This window comes from Sparassis crispa, assembly GCF_003851025.1.
Source record: "Sparassis crispa DNA, contig_000006F, whole genome shotgun sequence".
In the NCBI taxonomy this organism is placed as follows: Eukaryota; Fungi; Basidiomycota; class Agaricomycetes; order Polyporales; family Sparassidaceae; genus Sparassis; species Sparassis crispa.
The window spans coordinates 32,779-53,096 of record NW_020939753.1 but is presented as its reverse complement, the minus strand read 5'-3'; the positions used below and the strand labels follow the sequence as shown (position 1 = coordinate 53,096).

At 57.9% G+C, this 20,318-nt stretch overlaps 4 protein-coding genes across 4 annotated transcripts; 3 read left to right on the top strand and 1 right to left on the bottom strand.

Annotated features, from left to right (window-relative positions):
- Window positions 1–9,953: 9,953 nt before the first annotated feature.
- On the bottom strand, window positions 9,954–10,502 carry SCP_0700180 (hypothetical protein; the record flags this gene model as incomplete). Its single annotated transcript, XM_027759950.1, has 1 exon — window positions 9,954–10,502. One exon carries the CDS (start codon window positions 10,500–10,502, stop codon window positions 9,954–9,956), a length of 549 nt encoding a protein of 182 aa, XP_027615751.1.
- Window positions 10,503–10,727: 225 nt separating this feature from the next.
- SCP_0700170 (hypothetical protein) lies at window positions 10,728–12,528 on the top strand (the record flags this gene model as incomplete). The annotated part of the gene is made up of 3 exons (XM_027759949.1): window positions 10,728–10,848; window positions 10,900–12,294; window positions 12,347–12,528. 3 exons carry the CDS (start codon window positions 10,728–10,730, stop codon window positions 12,526–12,528), a joined length of 1,698 nt encoding a protein of 565 aa, XP_027615750.1.
- A 117-nt stretch (window positions 12,529–12,645) lies between these two features.
- SCP_0700160 (hypothetical protein) lies at window positions 12,646–12,876 on the top strand (the record flags this gene model as incomplete). Its single annotated transcript, XM_027759948.1, has 1 exon — window positions 12,646–12,876. One exon carries the CDS (start codon window positions 12,646–12,648, stop codon window positions 12,874–12,876), a length of 231 nt encoding a protein of 76 aa, XP_027615749.1.
- Window positions 12,877–13,491: 615 nt separating this feature from the next.
- Window positions 13,492–13,731, top strand: SCP_0700150 (hypothetical protein; the record flags this gene model as incomplete). The annotated part of the gene is made up of 1 exon (XM_027759947.1): window positions 13,492–13,731. One exon carries the CDS (start codon window positions 13,492–13,494, stop codon window positions 13,729–13,731), a length of 240 nt encoding a protein of 79 aa, XP_027615748.1.
- Window positions 13,732–20,318: the final 6,587 nt, after the last annotated feature.

Below are 20,318 nucleotides of genomic sequence, written 5' to 3'. Positions count from 1 at the left end.
GACGCTGCGGCCGACGTACGTGAACGGGATCGCGAACGCACAGTAAGCTATGCCGGTACGCGAAGTTGGGTGCGGAACGAGGGCGTTCGGTCTGTACAAGTGCGCTAGTACTCGCGGGATTCAAGTGAAAGCCTGAAAGGTCGCCAGAAGCCGGTAGAAGTAGCCGTAGCAATCAGCAACACGCCTTCGACTTCAGTCGCATACAAACAAATTGGCTCTAAATGTCGATGAGCATGGTTCTCCGAGCCTTTCGGGAAGGCCAACGTGTGGCAAGGGCCCCTTAAAGAACAGCTCGACGATGCAAGTCGACCTAGGACGTGAACGAAGTCAACCGGTGAAAACATTGAAGACCGAACAACTGACTCGGAGACATTAGAACCACAGTGCGGCGGCGGCAGTCAATTAGACGGTCAATAGAACTCAGAAGTCAGTATTCCCGCACATGGCAGAACTCAAGTCGGGCAGCGAGTCTGAGACGTGAGTTACAGATCACGATGAGTCGGGCACGCACGGTAGTAAAGACCACTCACGAACGCTCCGTAGTGTTCCCGACACGCATATTGCCGTAGCTGACGAAGACATCTCTTGAGGTAAAGCATCCGCTGTATGTAATCAGCAGCGCGAACTGGTTGCCCGACTTCCCAAACTCATTGAAGGAGCGTTGCCGGTGCACCTACCAGACAATGCAATGGTAGGCTGACAGATGGAGTACGGCAACTATAGGGTCGTCCATTTAGATCCCATAGTTACCGAGGTACGGCCACAGAAGTCGCCGCAAAGAGTAGCAGTAGTTGCAGCAGCAGGGACATCCTCGGCTCACATCGGCGCTCACGGCTAGTCAACGTTCACTGACAGCGGCGCCCACCGCCACTACGCTTGACCTTAACAAGTTACAATCTTCGCAGGGGAAGACACCGCTTCCTCCTCACCGCCTTGTCGTGCGGCACTTCGTCTGCGTCTTCTCGGAGATGTGTGGTCTCACATCAAGGCCATCAGATAGACATTGCGGGACGGCGCATTGTCGGCCCTGTGAATAACTAGATCAAGGACAACAGCTCACGAAGAAATTTTACTTAGTCAACGCAAGATGCCCTTGCTGACAGACCAGCACCCGAAGGGACGTCGGTCCCTGCTGGCACATGAGAAGCCAAATTTTGCCTTGTCCAAGCAGCTCAGAGAGACATCTGTTCAAAAATTGAAGCAATCTGTAATTGTTCGGATAGTGCGGGGAGTAAGCAACACAACGTTACGTGTCAGACTCTCAGTCGAGTCACTGTTTACTCACCACAATGATGTGTAGATGCGGCGGAACAGACGACACGGTGTACATCGCGCGCACCCAACATGCATAGTAACGGCCTGCTGACACTGAGTAGATCGCAGTTCCCCCGCAATCTCCCAACATTCCCAAGTAGTCCGCGTCTTCCGATATGAAGTGAAAGAGCGGAGTAGCGAAAGACAGCGGGGAAACGGATAAGGGGAGACCAGTTGGGAAATGAGGAAGCCCATCTCGGAGAACGGACGGAAGCTAGCAATATCCACGATCACTTATTCGCTGCATGTTTCTGGCCTTCGGGCATCAACACGATGTATGGAGATGCACGACTTATTGACTCGACGCGGGGCCCCGCTGGCACCGAACTCTGTCGATCGTGAAGAACTTGCGCATGGCGGGCTGTTGGCATGATGCGGGACTGAATATGGAAGTCTGCGGGGGAGATGTCAAGATGGTGGAATCCGATCTCGCGCCGGTTCCAGAGTACAGTAGATAGCACGCACGACGTGTATGGATGTCTAAATTGCCTGAATATATTCCATCCCGATTCCCTGGCTGCGTCGAAACTGCTTCAATGTACGTCCAATTTCTGCGTACTTCAATGAAGACACGATAGTCCGGCCGTCACGATATCTAGGTTGTGATGGTACCGCGCACGGCTCAACCTGTAATCGCGTTGCAGAACCACAGGGGTATGCAGAATGCTGATGGAATGCACGAAGAACTCCGAGCACCCAAGTCCTAGACCGCTCCAGTACGATAGCAGAGCAAGCCTGAAAGAAAGAAGCATGGCACGGATGAGCTCGTGTTCAATAGAAGAGTGCTCTTTTTGCGATAGGGGACGATGGCTTGCAACGTCCACTGACTAGCACGGGCGGAAATGAAAGAATACGAGGTGTTCGAGAGCAGGAACCACAACTGAGCGTCCAAATGCAGGACAATAGCCGATCGATCGATGATCAATACAATTCGTTTCGAGGCCGCTAGGGAGTCGGACGTCCCAGCTCTACAAGAGCAGACAAGAACAAGTGTAGTTAATAAGATGACAAGATGGCAGATGACCACTAGCACATGGAGACAGGTATCAACGCAAATAATTACCAAACCGAATAGGGTGCAGCTGTTGTATCAACGTCGTGACTTACTGTACTAGCATAGATTCGTTTCGTTTCGTTCTGACATAAGAGCGGGCACAAAATCGCGAACAAGGAGGACAAAGGTGGAGGATAGCATACGCAGGATCATTGATCATCCACCGAGCTCGATCCAACTCGGTATGTAAATATCGTGGCCGCATGATCATGTCAGTGGCTGCCGAGAGTGTCGAGGTTCTTGATTACACGATAGGGATCAATTCGAGAGTCCTTTGAGAGTGCGCGAGGGCTTGATAGATTATGTCAAGATGTTGTCGTCCAAATTTGTCAATTCTGCTGGCGTATCTTGTAACCAACAGCAACAGCAGGCTGACAATTGAGTTTGGAAAACAAGACACCGAACCGCACCAGTGCATCGTAAGGGACAAGAGGAGACCCTAATACGGGCAGACGCTGAAGAGCACTGGCGAACTTGCAGGCATGGTCAAGAGTGGCAAGTAAACGAGTGACCATGACGCGAGCAGTCTAGCGTGGTGATGATCAACAACGCGGGTTCTTTAGGCATGGTGTTTAAGGCAGCGTGAAGATAGCTTGCACTATGAAAAATCTTCGTAGTATTTGCTTGAGAGCAGGAGATCCCACTGAATCTGCAGGACGATCAAGACTCGAGGAAGAATATCATGCGTGGCACTCGAACATGCAATTGGTGAGATAGCACAAAACGCACCAGGCACCCCCAATATTGCGGAGGCTCCGACGGCGGACAAAACCGAGGAGTTGCCGCTAACGCGCCAGGGGATTGTCGACTAAGACCAGAGCCATGAGTCGACCCACATGCGTATTCCTTACTCGGAACAAAAGACACGTTGGCTCGTTGAGCACACTGCAAGATGATAATGATACGTAAGTATGGTACTGTGTGATTTCTGCCGGCGAGTAATCGTGCCGCCAAGGGATGGAGAGAATTATAGAAATATACCCTTGTGCTCACCTTGTACCTGTTACCGAACCCACATTGCTAAAATCTTCGTCCCATGGACCGCCCATCAGCTATGGGAACGATAGGATGAAATAAGACTATAGCGCACGATTACATTAGCGGTGACAAATCTCGTGAATCCAGAGCTACGATAGCACGCACCATTTGGCTAACTTCAATATCAACCTTTTGAGTCATGTTCCGATTTCAAAACAACATGGGGGCCGTCCTTGACCATATCCACGATGCTGGTGAGGATGAAGAGGATAAACCGCGAAGTACGGAATGAAAATTGGTTCCGAGGTGGATAAGATAAGATTCGGAGTCGGAGAGTGCCGCGGATATCTGCCATGGAAAAACACATGCCACTGGGACCACGGCGATCATGCATGCCCAAGTGCTTACAGTACTGTGTGTCCTGGTTGTGATGGTTTCCACAGCGCGCATACGGACGGATCACCAGCTGAGGTGTACTCGCGGTCCGGGAGGATATGGAGCGGCGAGCTCAACGAACGTGCCGTTTGCAGTGGCAACATACACATGTCCGGACCCACTTCATCATAGCACGGTGCAGGCCTTGCTTTGTCGGCACCTTGGTCCAGGTTGGCGGTTGAAACCACGCAGAAGATAAGCCGGAGCATGTCGACGACAACGCGCCACCTTAGGAAACTGACCACCGTTAGTTGGACACTGGCGGCGGCGAAGGCAAGATGGATATCGATAGTAGTTGACGCGCGTTCCTGGACGCAACAAAACGGGACTCACGGATATCTTCGTCCGCAGCGTCCCTCTAGCTTCCCTCCGGATGTTGATCGGACAGCCAGATGCAATTAACAATGGCCGCCATATGCATTATGGGTTCCTGCACTCCTCGCCTTCTTCGCGCGCTCCGGAACGGACATTGCGGTCAACCTTCTGTCGCCTCTAAACCTACGGACTCGGACCCTCTTCATCGCACACTGCTTAATGCATAAGGATGTGCGGAAAGAGGCATGCGCCACGCGGAGGACTGCGTCTTCCTGCAGTCCGGATCGATAGCCTGCAACTGCAGGTGCCAGATGATCAACAGCGCGGGGATGAAACATGCACGCGGTGCCTCACCCAGCGCGTCCCCCGCGCTGCTACTGCGATGACCGAGAGCGTCTGTAGATTTCACGTGTGCATCAGTCAGTGCACTTCGCATCTCTCCGAGCTCCAGTCCTAGCCCGAGTCAGACCAACCTATGAATATCTGCGGAACAAAGGGCACCTACTGCGTCCGCGCTCGGCTTGAGACAGAAATCGTCGAAATTACTGTCAAGGGTCCACCAAAGACGTGTCTGGATGTCTGAGGAACTGAGGAACTAGGCATTCAGGACGAGATACGACAGATAGAGCTTGCCAGACCGATGTTCGAATCAGCACAAGGGGGCAATGCGATAGCGTTCAGTACAACACAGATGGTAGACTGACGGAGCGCCAGAGGGTGCGCGGGCCGCCAAATCACAGGCACAGCATCCGGAGATACCCAGAGCTCGAAAGGGCATGCTCAGCATCGGTGCCCTGCGCCGTCTTGGCTGCATTCGCGCACCATCGAGGTGCCGCGGAGGGCGAAGTCGAAGTGGATCAATCAAGGAGGTGGATAGATAGATGAAAGACACACCATCGTGTCCGAGCTGACTTGGACTCGTCTGTCAGGACTTGACCAGTCATACACGGCCCCCTCCCGACGTGCTGGCCGAGGATACGCCGGCGCCTCTATGCACGCAGACGAGTGCAGAAGAGAGCATGCAAGCACTATCAGCCCACGTACGGCGGGCCGCTTGCGAAGCCAACGGTGCGACTTCGCATCACGCGCGCCTCAGCAGTGAGAGGTATCAATTATCGCGCGCAGGTCCTCGGAGGAGTTTTGTAAACGCTCAGGAGATATCCGAGCCAAACAGGCGATGGGTGAGAAGAGCACGAGCGGGTTCACGCGCGGAGGCATTTGCACAAGAGTAGTGTATTCGTCAGCGAGCGGTGTAGACGATGCTTCGTGGATCGGAGGCATAAGACATTGATGCATAACAGCAGGGCGCCAAGCACGGTGAACTATAGCGTACGAGGAGGCTTCGAGAAGGCAGCCAGCTGCGAATCTCGTAATATTGACGTTGAATGAGTAGTAGCGCAGAAAAATCAGGATGACCATAGAATCAGCGCACCTTCTCCGAGGACAAATTCAGGATGCATCTCACCACGGTCGGGGATTTGTCTGCTCTTGCAGTCCGTGGCCGACACCGACCAGTCAGCATCACACCCGTCATACCGATCAGACAGCCACCCACCAGTGATGCATGTCCCTAGCTTGATCACGTCGGAGGCTTTCACGCTCAGATCTAGCAGTCTGCACTCTCACGTGCGTGTCGGCTTCGTGGCGTGTGTAGCAACCATTTTGCATCAAGGTTCACCGGAGCGAGCAGCGTGAGTGCCCTGGCTTCGTGTACTGTCCAGCGAACATGGGCGGGATCCCAGGGGGGGCAATGTGCCTGCGAACGCGATCCTGCCGCATCGTACGTAGGCTCGGACTCGTGGCCCCCGGGCTTGTTTTGAATGTGCGAACGACGAAATTGAACGCCCGTCATTGGCTGAGATGCGTACTTGTTGCCTCGCTCGACGCTGCGGGGCCAATGGCGAGTGGGATAGCGTGATCGAGACTCGGGAGGCTATTGGCTGTGACGTGGGGGGAAAGGCCTGCTTGCGGCAGTTGAATCTGCCAGAGGTTAGGCGCACTCTCAGAGGCGTGCCCCGCATTGCACTACGACCAATTGCAACTGATGATGCGAAGAGCTGCAGGGCCAATTGCGAGTGGGATAGCAGGGTCGAGACTCGGGAGGCTATTGGCTGCGACGTGGGGGGAAAGGCCTGCTTGCGATAGTCGTGTCTACCAATAAACACGACACTCTCAGATGCGTGCCCCGCACTGTGCTGCGACCAATTGTGATTGATGATGCGATGCATGTAATTGGTTCCCCATGGGCAGTGAGTGATGACTCCAGGAGTGTAACGAGTAGCAGTGTGAGCGCTGCTGATGCGGGATCACGCCTTGTCCGGGCGTAGCAAGTGTATGCTCCATCGAGAGAACAGCCAACTCAATCACCCCGTTCTCCCTTTGCTGTAGCAGCCGCGACAAGAAGAGGAAGACGGGGTGATTGCGTTCGCGGCCGCGATCACGATCCACATCCGCTGTGCGTGATCGTGGCGTCGGACGGAGGGACGGCGGACGCCGATCAACACTTTCGTCCCGACTCGCACGGCGCGCTTGTGGCACACAAGTCGAGATTGCAGACGAGGGAGATTGCGTGCCAAGGGGGTCTGCATGATGAGTCGCGACGCGTTTGGATGATCAGTGTCATAGCCAGCATGTTCACAGGAGTACATGTGTGTCACATACATGTATTGAATGCGATGAAGCACGCCGACGTGCCTTCCGAAGCAGGCCTCGGACTAGAGATTAGATAGCAGTATCCGGAAGGCATGGGCATGAGCAACTAACTGCTTACCTCCCTCGCGCGTCATATCGTCACGGTCTGCTATCGGTACCCTCGTTGGATGAATCCATTCGAATTCAGGAGCACGCCCCCGCGTCAACACCGTGCTTGGTGCAGAGAGGGCACAACGGGCCGCACACCAGGCCTACCCGGGGCCTGGCCGCGCGTTACTGTGTCCTTGCTCGCTTTCGACGATCTGCACCGTACAGACGAGCATTGGGTGCACCCGGTGATGCTCTCACCGGGATCTGGGTGACTGGCCACGCAGCAGGGGCGTCGCACCGGACTCCGCACTGAGCACCAGTAAGGGGGCAGAGATTTAGAGGCACCGACGTCGACGCCGCGCAAGCACCCGGGCATAGAATAGGGCTTCGGTCAACTGATAGACTCTTTGACAAATGATGCGCGTACACACCGTACGCACAGACCACTTCCGTTCCGTGGCCTGACAAGGTTTGACAAATCTCCGGGCTATATTTGCGCGCTTCGGTACGCGATCTGCGGTGACGCTATTTGGTGGTTGGCTGGGGATGGCTGAGCAGAGGTAATCTTAAAAACCGGTAGGTTAAGCGAGTCTCAGACATGTTCGCGTACGTACGAATGCAAGCCAACTTCTTACCCGGGCTGTGACCTCACTGGGACAATCAGAACCGAAACTTGGTTTGACAAAATGGACGTACGAATATGCGGAATCGCCGCACTGATGCGCAGGACCGTGCGCACAGCGAACGTGGCGGTATATCGACAAATGCGGCGTTAGACTTGCCTTGGAGACACAGTTCGCCTCTCTTCGCGAAGAGCAGCATCTACCGAGCCTATCCCAAAGGATGGTGACGCGCGCTGCCCAAATCGCCCAGAACTTCACACCATAGCCAGCTTCCTGCGACCGTGTCTTCCAAGGTCGAACGCGAACGCAGAGATAAGCACGACTTCTGCTCGTCTTCTGCACTTCCTCCGCCACGCAGCTGGCTGGCAGAGACGCTACGGCGTTCTTTCGACGCACCAGCGCACGAAAACACCCTCGCGCTCGGCGACGCCCCACCGCCCGCTCGAGACCAGCGTGATCAGACACGACGCGCTCCCGAATCGTTTAGCCTTTTACCCTCTGGCTCGCAATCTTTATGTACAAACCACCAGCCGGATGCTACAGATCTGGCGCCTGGGAGATTGCAATTTTGGATATCCACTTGTCGGCGCGCAATTGCTCTAAGCACTCAGGATGCCGACCGCGGACGAAGCACTGCGAGATGGCAGCGAGGTCGGGGGCGCGCTCGCCCAAGGAGGCGTTTACTCGTAGCACGTACGAAGTCCTCGAAAGAAAAAAGTTCCTCTTGCCCTCTGTCAGAAGACACCCTCGAGCCCAGCGCTGAACCCTGAGCGCTGAGCACCCTGGCCGACCTCAAATACGTCCGGTCTCCGCCACCGCAGTGCGATCGCGTCGGTCATCATCCACTGCGTCGCGACTACTCACAAGCGACACAGCGCGACGCGCGACCCGACTGGCTGCAGCGAGCTTATTTTGCAGGTACGCTGTAGTAAGTCACTGCAGAAAGAACGCGGATTCCTCGGTCTCCGCGCGCGATGCGACGGTCGCACCCCGACGGACCCCCGCGGGCGACGCGGTCCGGCGCAGGCGCGCCTCGCAGGTTCAAAGGAGGAGCACCCGACGAGATTGGGGCGAGATTCAGAATCCGCGGCGGCGAGGACCTACGTGCTGCTCGGTCATCTCGGCGCGCACATTAGGTGGTGGAGGGCACGCGCCTTGTTTTGGCCGCCTTGTTAGACCCTCAAGTTGTTGGAGATCCCCTTTTGCGCTGCGAGGGGCGGGTGGCCGGATCGGGCGGCGCGCGGCGGAAGCTTTTGCGGCGCGGTCACTCGACCTAGCAAATTTGCGCGGTTTGTCCTTCCGCGGACACACTTTGAGAGCGCGATCGCGCTGTGATTTTCTAATTTGCTTGCCAATCCGTCTCTCGGACAAGAGCAGGACAAGGACACGCCGGTCTCAAGAGCGTGCTTGCGACGATCCGGCTGAACGGCGCGCGATCCAATGCCCATGGCTGGTCTCGGGACACCTTCGCATCGACGTGGGCTTCAAGATGAATCCGCGGTGGAAGAAGTTAGGAATCAGGCGCGGTTTGGTGGGGAAAACGCAAAAAAAAATAATAGTGTTTTCGCAGCAATACTTCGTGCGAGGGTGTGAACCCGTTAGTGTGTTGTGTGACCGCGTCTCACTCTCGCCCGCACGCGACGGGAAAATAATCAGATGGCGATGCGCATCAGATTCAAATTGGGGGGGTGCGCCGGCGTCCCATGCAATATCCAGCCCGGTCGCAGATAGGAACGCGCGGTGTGCGATGCACGGACGGGTGGCCGGAATTAGCGCGCCCGGGTGGCGACCGGCTGCGCGGCGACGAGTATAGCGAGCTTGGGCTGCTGAGGGCGACGGATTCAGCTGGAGACGCCATGGGATCCGCATATGCAATATCGTAGCGTGGCAGACGCGTGTCTGCAGCGCACACGCCTGATAACGCGGCGGCGCCATGATGGAGGCTCGGGCAGAGGGCAACGGGCGAAGCATAAGGTATAAGGTAAGATGTGGTATGGCACAGTATGTACGCGGACATAAGTGATGCACGACATGCGGGTGGGGTACGTACGGTGTACACATCAAATAATGACGGAGAAATGAAGAGGTAAGTAAAGCGGGGCGACGAGCGATAAGTGGATCATGGAGGGGCTCGGATCCGGGGTAGGATCCGAGCCCGGATGGCAGACAGTCAGGATAATGATGGAGGGATGAAGGACGGAGATGAGAGGACGGAGGCGAGTGCAGCGCGAGCGAGGAACGGTGGTCGGAACCATATGGGTGTGGTCTCGATAGATGGACCCGATGATGGACGATGGATGGAGATGGCGATTAAGCAGCGGTGGCGCCAAAGGAGAGACGTGAGATGGGGCGATAACGACGCCGAGCGACCAACGCTGTGGGAGCGTGCAGGCGGTGCTGTGGGCGACGACGGAGTGCAGGTGGACAGCGGGGCGCAGCAGGGGCAGAGCAGACAGAGCCCGGGAAGACGAGGAAGCGGGCGGCAAAGGCAATCAGTCCGGGGCGGGAAGTCGGGCAGGACCGTGGCGGGCGGGGAAACAGATACTGATCCAATCGGGCCACAGATTGCGCAGATTGTCGATAGGCACACGCCCATGGAAGCTGCCGAGCGCGCGCAGCGCCTGTTTGGCAGGCGGCGGGGGAGAAAATCCGGGGCTGAATAGATGGATTATCCGATATGAGCCCGCAGGGAAGCGGGAGGGCGGGAGGCCTGTCGGGGCAGATGACCAGGCTCTGAGCACGATGGGAGACTGGAAATTAATGAGGTGGAAATGACAGGGAGGAGAGTGGAAGTTGGGAGGACCAGTGCACACGGCGGAGGGGGCGGACGAGCCGGGGGAGGGGGTAGCATTTGATTGGAGCGCAGCAGGCGTCATGGAATTGGTTGGACTCGAGTTGCCCGATGCAGAAAATGGAATAAAAAAAAAGAGGGTTGTGTGGCAACGGCGGTCTGGGCGCGCGGTGATTGGGCCGGGAAGTGGCGAAGGGGGGCCGGGGACTAGGCGGCCAATGGGGACGGGCTGGGAATGGAGCACGCGCATGACGTCTGGAAAACACGGTGCGTGGGAACAAGGCCGTCCCGGTGCGGAAAAGCGGTCTGCCTGTCGAAAACATCCCGGATATGGTCACGCCCTTGCCCGCTATCCGCGGGCCCGTTATATAGACAACGCTCCCTCTCCATCTCCCCCCAGCGCTTCCGCCTTTGTTTTCCAACGCCTCTTCCGCCCTCCCACCCTCAGGGTTCCGGCATCAGGCCTCTCCCTCTCATGGATCTCGACTTCGACACAACATGGTGCCCCGTCTGCTCAAGGCAGATCGTCCCCAAGCGCATCCACGTCCCAATCCAACCGCCACAACCACCACCGCTACCCAGCTCGCCCACATCAGGTTCGTCCCCTTTCTGCGCATCTTTCCCCGCGTTTCTCACACACTCCCCAGAGCCTAAAATGCAGGACGCGGACACCAACGTTCGCCTCACTCGCAACAAGACCGGCACCATTCGCGCCAAGGGCGGCGGCCTCGTACACGGCACAGGTCGTGTCAAGCCCAACGGCACTATCAGACGCTCCGACAGGGACGCCGCAAAGAAGCCCCCCTCTCCTACCGCAGCTGCTCCACCAGCACCAGCACCAGCCCCTACGCGCACTGGCCCCGTCCGTCACCGCACAATTATCGACCAGTCCCCCATTCCTCTCTACTGCTCCGACGAGTGTCGCCTCGCCGACCTCCAGTCTAACCATGGCGCACTCGACATCGACTATCACCCAGACCGATGTCTCTCGCCGACCCTTCCCCCGGTTCCCCATAACTCCTACTCTGAATTCTCTCTGCCAGACGAGAGCGACTCCGCCAGCGGCGGCTCGCTCGACTCTCGCTCGTCGATCGCGTGCTCTCCCCCAGAGTCCGTCGACAACAACCCTTCGCCACCCGCATACCCCGTTCCCGAGAATTACGCAAGACTGCAAGCCGTCTACGACCTCCCGCCGTTGCCGCCGCCTCCACCACTCTTGCGCGCGGAGAGCACCTCTTCGGAGGCCTCCGTCTCCTCGAACGACTACCAGTCCGGCGTCATGATGGCCGCGCGCCGCATCAAGGCCGCGCTCTGCCAGCCCAAGCAGAACCTGCCGTCCTGGAGCGTCCCGCCGCCGCGCAAGCCCATTCCCGGCTGGACCGACGGCTCGAACGCGTGGCGCGCGAGCGTGTACAGCTTCGCCGCGCCCTCCGACACGCCGGTGCGCATCGAGGACGAGGACGGCCCGAAGGCGTACAAGTCCTTCGTCGCGAGCTCCCACCGCTCGCGCGGCGTGTTCTCGACGATGTCGGGGTCGCCCGACGACTACGTGAAGAAGCCGTCCTCGGCGTCGCTCCCGGCGCCCCCGCCACCGCGCACGCAGTCCACGGCGGAGGAGCTGTATGCGAAGTACCCGATGAACTTTGTCCGCCGCACCGACTCGCGCGGCACCATGGCGCACGCCTCTGCGAGCCCCAACGGCTCTGTGCGGTCACTCCCCGCCTCGTCGTCGTCGGTGCGCCGGCGCGAGTTCCCCCTCGTCATGCCCGGCGCCGAAGGCCGCCTTCTCGTCCCGAACGTGAAGATGTCGCGCACGGCGTCGAACCTGACCGTGTCTAGCAGCAGCGAGGCGCCCAGCAGCTACGGCAGCTACGGGTACCCAGGTGTCGCGGCGCGCACGATGAAGCGCAGCCCGCTCAGCCGGCAGAATAGCGACGCGAGCTTCGACACTGCGGACAGCCAGAGCGCCGTGGACGACGAGGAGGAGACTGCTCGCCGCGCGCGGGCGTCGCCATCGCCGGTGCGGAAGCGCCAGCCGCCGAGTGAGTCGTTTCCGTTTTGTTGACGTGTGCGCGAGCTGATTGTGTTGTGCAGTGCGGTCGTGGAGCTATAATGCGGATACCTTGACGTACCCTATCCTCCAGCTGCCGAAGATGGAGAAGCGCATCGAGAAGCGAGTGGTCGACGGCGTCGAACGCGAGGTCGAGGTCGAGGTCGAGGTGATTCAGCCCTTGAAGAGGCTGTTCCTCTTCCCCGGCAAGGACGTACCTGCTTAGGCTATTCGTCTCCGTGTCCATTTCGGTCTCCCATGCACTCATCGCCTCGCACGACACGCTTACTCGTTCGCTCGCTCTTGTCTCCTTCGCCGCGCACGCGGCACGCATACCCTGTTTATGATACCACCCGACGCCATATCCTCACGCCATCACGACGCGCAATACACTTATTCACCTCCTCGTCCATACACGTCCTCGTCTCCTCGTCCCACACATCACGCATCCGCTCTCGCATCACCTCGCATTGTCGCGCACGCACGCCACGTCGTCTCGCGTCTGTATCCGTCGGACCGGTCTCTCCCACATCGTTACTCTACGCCGCACGCCCCGCCCGCCGCCCGCGTCTAAAATGTGCATATCGTACTCCCGCCTGCCGCCCTCCGCCTCTCGTGTACCACCACCCTGTAAATATGTACAACAGCGCCCGCCCGCCCGTCCGTCCCGTTCTCGCTCGCTCCCGTTCCGTCTCCGTTTTTCTTCGGTGTCTGGTGTCGTGAGTGGTCGGTCCCGCATCGCCTTGCCAATGCTATCCCCAGTTATCGATTATCGTTCGCATGTACACATACCTCCCTGTCGCGTCGCTGCATACCTTACCCGTGGACTTCTAGTTCGGCTTTACGCTACTTTCCGATCTGTCCTCTCCTTTTTTCTCCCTTCCGTTTCTTTCTCTCTCTTCAGATCTCAGACATTGGGTTGACGTTGAAGAATCCTTGTGACATTAGCTCGTTTCCCGTACCTGACTATGATTCGTAGCGTCTGTCTGATCGATGGCGGTTGTAATAATAGCTCTCTCGAGACGTTGCATTGCATGACATTAATTGCGTTGAGAATGTATATTCGCTGCGTGTGGGATTGAGTCTATGGATTCTATCGTTGAATATAGCGACTAGTTCGAGGCTCAGGTGAGTGCGAATTGAATGCAGTGACGTTGAGTGTACTAGGCGGTGCCTAGGTGTGAGGTACATGGAGGTCTCCCCTCCTCCGCCGTACGCGCAGCTGCCTCCCGACCCTGCCCGCGCGAAGGGGGGCGCGTCACGAACGCCGATCGCGGACGGACGCCGGGCCGCGGCGCCCGAGTCCGAGGAGGGATTTCCGCGCTGGGCGGGGCTGGGCCGGGGACGCGGCGGGCGGGCGGCGCTGCGCACACAGCCCTCGCGGCGGGCGGTGGGGGCTCCAGGCGGGGCGCGGGATCGCTGGTGTTAGCTGTACGTATGAACGCTCAGGGTCGATGGGCCGCCGTTCGCCCGCGGACATGTGCACGCTAGCTAGTGGCGGGGTGCTCGGGCGAGCCGGGCTTGCTCGTATTGGATGGGGAGTTTGTTCAACATGTTTTTTTGGTCATCTTCCTCCGCGCGTCGTCACTGTATATTGTATATTGTATATCGTAACTGGAGTTCGTCCACGCGATCGCTCCTCGTGGTGCCCCGTACGCTCGCCGCTATGCTCGTTCAGGCCGGTTTCGTGCGATTAATGCCAACTTATGGAGGATGCGGAATGGGGAGAGCCCTACTCGTGTGCGGCCTCCCCATCGTGGCTCGAAGTGGAAGGGCGCGCGGTCAGTTGACAGGTCATTCGTCCGGCGATCTTATGGCAGCGGCATTCTGGTGGTACGTCGAGCCTGCCTACATATATACGGTGGCTGCGAGACTTGCGATGCTCCGTCCGTCTCCGTGTTTCCACCCGCCGATGGAGGGCGTCTGCAGCTGTTGGGCCCCTAGATCGTGGTATTGTATGCAGAAGGCGATCCGGGTGTCTCTCCATGCCTTCTCTACAATTAGTATCGCAGCCACAGAGCGCGTGCGGGCTCTGGGCTCTGCAGGAGTCCTAGTCAGCGTTGGGCGGCTGAGCCAACAATAATTGAGAGGCGCATGTGACGAGATGACCAGTGGGGTAGCTAGGATTAATTGTGTGCGATCTCAAGGGAGCTTCTGCGTTCTTTGTCCGCCAAGCTTTCCTGAGAGCGGTAGCTGACGGGCCCGGTCGAGGCACGGTGACGTCACCCAGCCATTGACAGTGGCTGAACGAAAGTGGATGAATGTGCTGCACGACGTGCGTCGACCTGGTGAGTGCCCCCATCTGACTCGCCCGATGCGATAGATCCTTCGCTGCCGCTTACCGCTCTCCCTGTGCCATCGGCCGCTCTCTTCGAATCGCGGTAATTTACCGCGGATTGTCTTCTGCCACATCGTCATCGATCCCGTGCAAGCATAACGTTACGCAGATCGAGCTTTGTTTTAACTCAGCGTCGCGCATGCCGTACGTTTCTGAGCCAGAACACTCGCTGCCTGACCGGCACGCCCTGCAGCTTGACACGACGTTCGTCCAGGATAATTCTATTGGGAAACCCTCAGAAACCCGGAAACCCCAAGAAACCCCGGGTTTCTGAGGCTGCTCGGAGAAACCCCTCAATTTGGAAACTTGTGGGGTTTCCCTCTCCGGAGGAAGTTTCGGACTCCGGCCGGACGCCCTCCTGGGGCGGCCATGTTGGCATCATCGTTTGTGCGGGAAGGCAGGGCAGACTCACTCCTCAGCTTCTCATGGCAGTTGACGAGAGATCGAGAGACCTTGCCTGCATGCACTCTCCATATTCTTAAAGTAAATTTTCGCAAGAATGGGAGAGGGAGAGGGAAAATTGGCACCCGCCGTAAGCCTTGTCAGTCCCGCCCAACGCGTCCTGTTCACGTACATAGAGTGTACCGAGCTCCTGTGTGATCGGTAAGCCCCGAATCAACTTACAATTTCGCAGCGAGGCCTCTGCTACGGGGAGGCCGCACTTTACTCACTTTCAGAAAGAGACTGCAAGCGCGGCTCCCCATCAAAACCGGCCGGCTGTCAACGGTCTCCCTTGCACAGAAACCAGGTTGCTGAGCAACTTAAGGGGGTTTCTGGGGTTTCCGGGTTTCTGGGGGTTTCTCAATAGAATTATCCGTTCGTCCAGAACACTAGTTGTGCGGTGGAGCTCCACTTGGCGAGGCACCGGAGCTGTCACTCTGAGAGATCAATTCGAATCGAGTCCAGGTCGTTCTGTGTGTCGCTTCGACTTCGACGTCGCTCGCGCGTGGCGTTCTCAGGCCGGTGCCTTCTGCTGCTTGTCTCGAGCCCACGGCCATGTGCTCGATCGTAACACGAGCGCGCTCACTCTGCGGGGAGGCGTGTGTGGCGGCGCGCGTCCTGACCGTGACTCACGATATTCTCTCTAATGCTGTCTGGTTGGGTGCGACCGGTTCCTAGTCTCAAATCTCATGCCCCAGTGCATTCGATGACCAAGGTGGCACCGGGGTGCCGTAACACTACCGTAACAACGCCACGTCTGAGCTTGCCCTCTACGGCCCACTTTTTGCACTGCGTGTCCCTGTGACCCACCCACGCATGTGCGTGCTCCAGCGCTGTACTGCACACATCGCAGGGTGGCACAGAAGCCCAAAGATTATCTCGATACTCGCACTCGCATCTCGATCCACCCCCTACCGCACGTCCTCGTAAGCCTGATTGACCGCGAACCCGTCTGATTTCCTGAAGCCCTGCAGCTACCCCACACCTCCCCTGCCAGAGACGCCTCGCCACCCCATGGCGCGACGACACCCATTTATAATTTACTTGGACGAGCACACGAGGCGGCAGGGGAGGCGCAGGGTGCCGCGGCCTGGTATCTATTAATGCAGCGCGGCAGCGCGCATGCCTAAGATCTGGCTAGGAGGAGCTCTGGCTGAGTGTGGCGTGGATGCGGTACCCGCGTCCAGGAAGTCCCACTCCAGTTATGGCGTGCGCCTGCGGCACGCGCTGTGGAGACGGCGCCTCCTCCCCCGCAATAAGGCCTGCGCGGCGCCGTGCGGAGTCGATGCCCGCATTCATTTACCGTGCTTCAGTGCGGGGTGACGCTCGTTACACATCCTCTCGGAATTACATGAGCGCAGAAGTTTATTCAACCGCGCCTACGAAGCTCCATGGAGCTTCTTGTACAAGGCCGCCGTGGTGCGTTTGATCATCTTCTGCCGTTTGTTTCGTCGGACGTGTATCTGATATGATATGGTATGCCCTCGTCCTCATAGGGGGCATCGCAGGTTCGTGATCCTCCCATCCCGGATATCAACGTCAAACGCCAACGTCAGCGGCATCTTCTGCGGTATATAAGGAGCGCTGGCACTTGGGCCCGACATGCTCGATGCGACGTGCCACGTTCTCACCCATACCGTGCGCTCCTGTGGCGTCCCTGTTCGAAATGCCGTCTGTCCTCGGATTAGCGCCCACTGCCCCCGCGCGGCCATCCACCGCGCTCCCCGCGTTTGTGCGGGGTCTGCTATTCCGGCGGCCGCGTCGGTAGGCGCGCGCTGTATGTGCGAGAAACTTGCGTAGTGCGCTGCGATCATCGAACACAGTGCTTGTGCAAGTGCTTTCGTTCAGCATGGCGCCGCCGCAAACGGGTTGGCGGGCGTCGGCGCGACTTTGAAATACGTCCGGGCCCACTTCCCTGCTCTGCTGCACAAGCTTTCGACAGAGAGGTTTGCAGAATTCCTGGTTCAGGTTCTGCGCTCCTCAGTATGTCGGTCTCTCAGAGCCCAGGTAATGCGGGGTACAGGGCCAGACAAGTGGTATGTCTTGTTTGATAGGTCTGACACATACCTCCCAGCGACACACTCATTCGAGCTGACAAGATGCTGTTGTGTCTGTTAAAGTTTCCAGGACACTGATACTGCTGGACAGGGTTGTTCCCCTGCTCGGAGATCAGTCGGCATCCTCTTGCTGGCGTCAGGCCGTACGTACTACGGCTACGTGCGGCGAGCAAATATCCGCCCCGCTCAGCGCTACGGTTACTTGATGCCGCCAACTGCCGCAGGTGCAGGATCTCATCACTAGTACTGCGGTGTACACTGCGGTAAGCGTTGTTCCTTTCGGTGGTGAAACTTCCCCTCGTGATTGATTTCTCTCTAGATATACGTCTTGATGCGCCGCGCAAGTACGTGTAGACATCGAAACATGTCCGTGTGCTCTTCCTGGTCTGCTGCGCCCATCCACCGCCCACGAAATCTCAAGGCGTCTGCGTGGGTTGCATCCTGCCGTTTGCTGTTACCGCCCCCCCCCGGTCGATGAGGCGTGTTCTAGCGTACTGTGTGTGCCAGAATCTTGCATATTAGTGGTCTGCGATTATCGATCATACTCCTTGTGCGAGTGCTTCGTACAGCACTGCACCGAAAACGGTTTGGCGGGTGTCGTGAAATGGCGCGTCTTCGAAACATGTCCGCACGCTCTTCCCTGGTCCTGCTGCACAAGCTTTCGGCGGAGAGGTTTGCCAGAATTTCGAGCTAAGGTTCGCGCGCGCTGGGCCTTCGCCTATTGGTATCCTGGTCTGTCAGAGCCCGGGGACGCGGGGTACAAGGTCGGACAAACGGTGTCTGGTATGATAGGCCTGACACATACTTCCCAGCGACACACTCATTCGGGCTGACACGATGCTGTTGTGTCTGTAGAAGTTTCCAGGACAGCAGTACTGCTGCTGGACAGGGCTGTTCCCCTGCTCGGAGATCAGTCGGCATCCTCTTACCGGCATTAGTTCTCACCGTTACAGCAGGCTACGTACTGCCCGCCATTCAGGCTCGTGGAAGACAAATTTCTCACCCAGTAGACACTCGGCAAGCGTCGGATGCCCCATAGTGGATGGCGACAAGCGGTCGCTACAATTCCTCACTCGCTAATCAAGAGCTCGCGGTCCATTGAGAGGATGACGTGCGACACCTCCGGCAGATAGAACGAAGGCTGCGGGGATGTCACTGTGTCTTTCCCCTCGTCCTGGACAGCTGGAAGCCTAGCACGTACTTACTCGCGGAGCAGAACCATTGAATCGCGGAGCTTCGAATCCCGCTCCTTCCAGCATCGATATACATAGTAGCACCGCGACCACTCGGCCACACAGCATCTCCGGAGGAACGAAACACCAGTCAGGCAACCCCCACCCCCTGTCCGCGCCAGGGACCTTGATGCAGATGGCACCAGGTGCGCACGGTGCGCACACGCTGTCTGTCGCTATCTTCCCTGCGTACGTCTGTCGTGCTGGAGCCCCTGGCTGGTGGACGCTGATGCTCAGGCCGGTGCGTTCTCCTTGTCATCCTATGCATGCTTGGATCGCCCAGCCCACGTCGTTTTACAGCAAATATTGTCGTCACCCGTCACCCAGGATTCCGAGTTGCCAAGCGCCCCGCTCTGGAATGACGTCTGGTGATGCGGGCGGCAGGCGTATGCCGAACCTGCCCTCCGCATTCGCGTTCTTGCAGGACTTGTTCCGCGAGCACTATAACTTAAGGTTGTACATGCTGACGACCCAGCCTGACCGCTATACTCACCTGCTGTGCCAGTGACACCGTCGATGCCGTGATAGTGCTGTACGAGTGCGAGCACGGGACAGTGGCAGACGAGCCTGGTATGGACCGTACACGCCAGGCCTGAGGGGGCGAAGCCTCCCATTAATCCCACTAATAGAGTCTGGCTGTTCGCGCGCGAGAAGGTACCAGGAGAGGCGGAACGGACCAGGCTAGCCTCTGTGCCTCGCTCGCGATGTTGCTCCGATGATTCGCCCGTCCAGTCTCCGTTCGCGCTTTTGCGCTGGGCAGTTGCGTCAAATGGTAACAGAGGATGCGTACCTCGGGAGGATGACCCGAACAGCTGGGACCCGCACAACCGCTGCACCGTCGCGGGGGGTGCGTGGCCGTGATGTAATGCGCCCGCGATCTGCGTCGCTGCTTCTGTGCGCACTGCTTGATGCACCGAGGTTCACGGGTCTACCTGGGTACGGCGCGGAGGTGCGGGTAGCCAGCCGCGGTATGCATTGCGTACGCTGAGCGGCCGAACAGGGTCCGCGACCCCAGTGACCGGAATGCAAAACGAAGCTTGAGCTAATTCCTCGTGGTCACTTTCGCTGGCTCGCAAGTGACATGCACGGATTGCGTCAGTGACCAGTGTTCATGCGACGTGGTGAGTTTGTACTCGATGATGTCAGAGACGATGTTAACGTTAACGTTGCCCTATTCCGCGCTGGTTGCACAGTAGCGTAATGCCTGTCCCGTGGCTGCTAGAACTTGTAGAAGGGGTTCCGACAGCCTGACTCTCCGTCACATTGTCAGTCAGCGTCGGGAGACGGACCGTCTTCATAAATGCAACTAGTCCCTACAGTGGATTGCTGACCGCATTTGCCAAGATGTACATGTTATTTCCAGACGGGAAGGCGGAAATTGGCTCGGCTTCGGGGCACCGCTGTGTGCATGGTCTTCTGGGCCCTGCGTCTTCTTGGTGTAATCTCGGACAAAGGATAGGTCGCTATGGCTCTGTCTCGTCCACATCCGAAACACCAGCGATCCCTCTGGCACATTCTCGGCGAAACATGGGCTCCCGGAAGCCGGCCCGGATCCTCGGGAGATCACCCTCTTGCGGCCATGCACTGTTGGAACTACAACCGCGAGTCCGACTTGAGCGCTGTGCTGCGAGGAAACTTTCTCGCTCATGCGTTCGAGGCGCTCGCGGCGCGCCCACCCTGAAAGTTTTCGTGCCGCTAGCTGCGGAGGGCTCGATGGAGAGAAGCCCAGTTCGTTGGGGACCTGTTCTTCGGATGAATGTCCCTGTCACTCCAGTGTGCCTTATGTGCTAGACTATGCCGCGGTCTCGATATTCCACTGCCAGGCTGTACATAAGTCCACCATCGGATGGAAGTCATACGGTGTCTTGTAGGTGCTAGCTGTCCTTTCCATCTTCCCCAATGGGCCGGCACTCCACGGGTATGTTTTGTGCCCGCTCCCCCTGCTCGC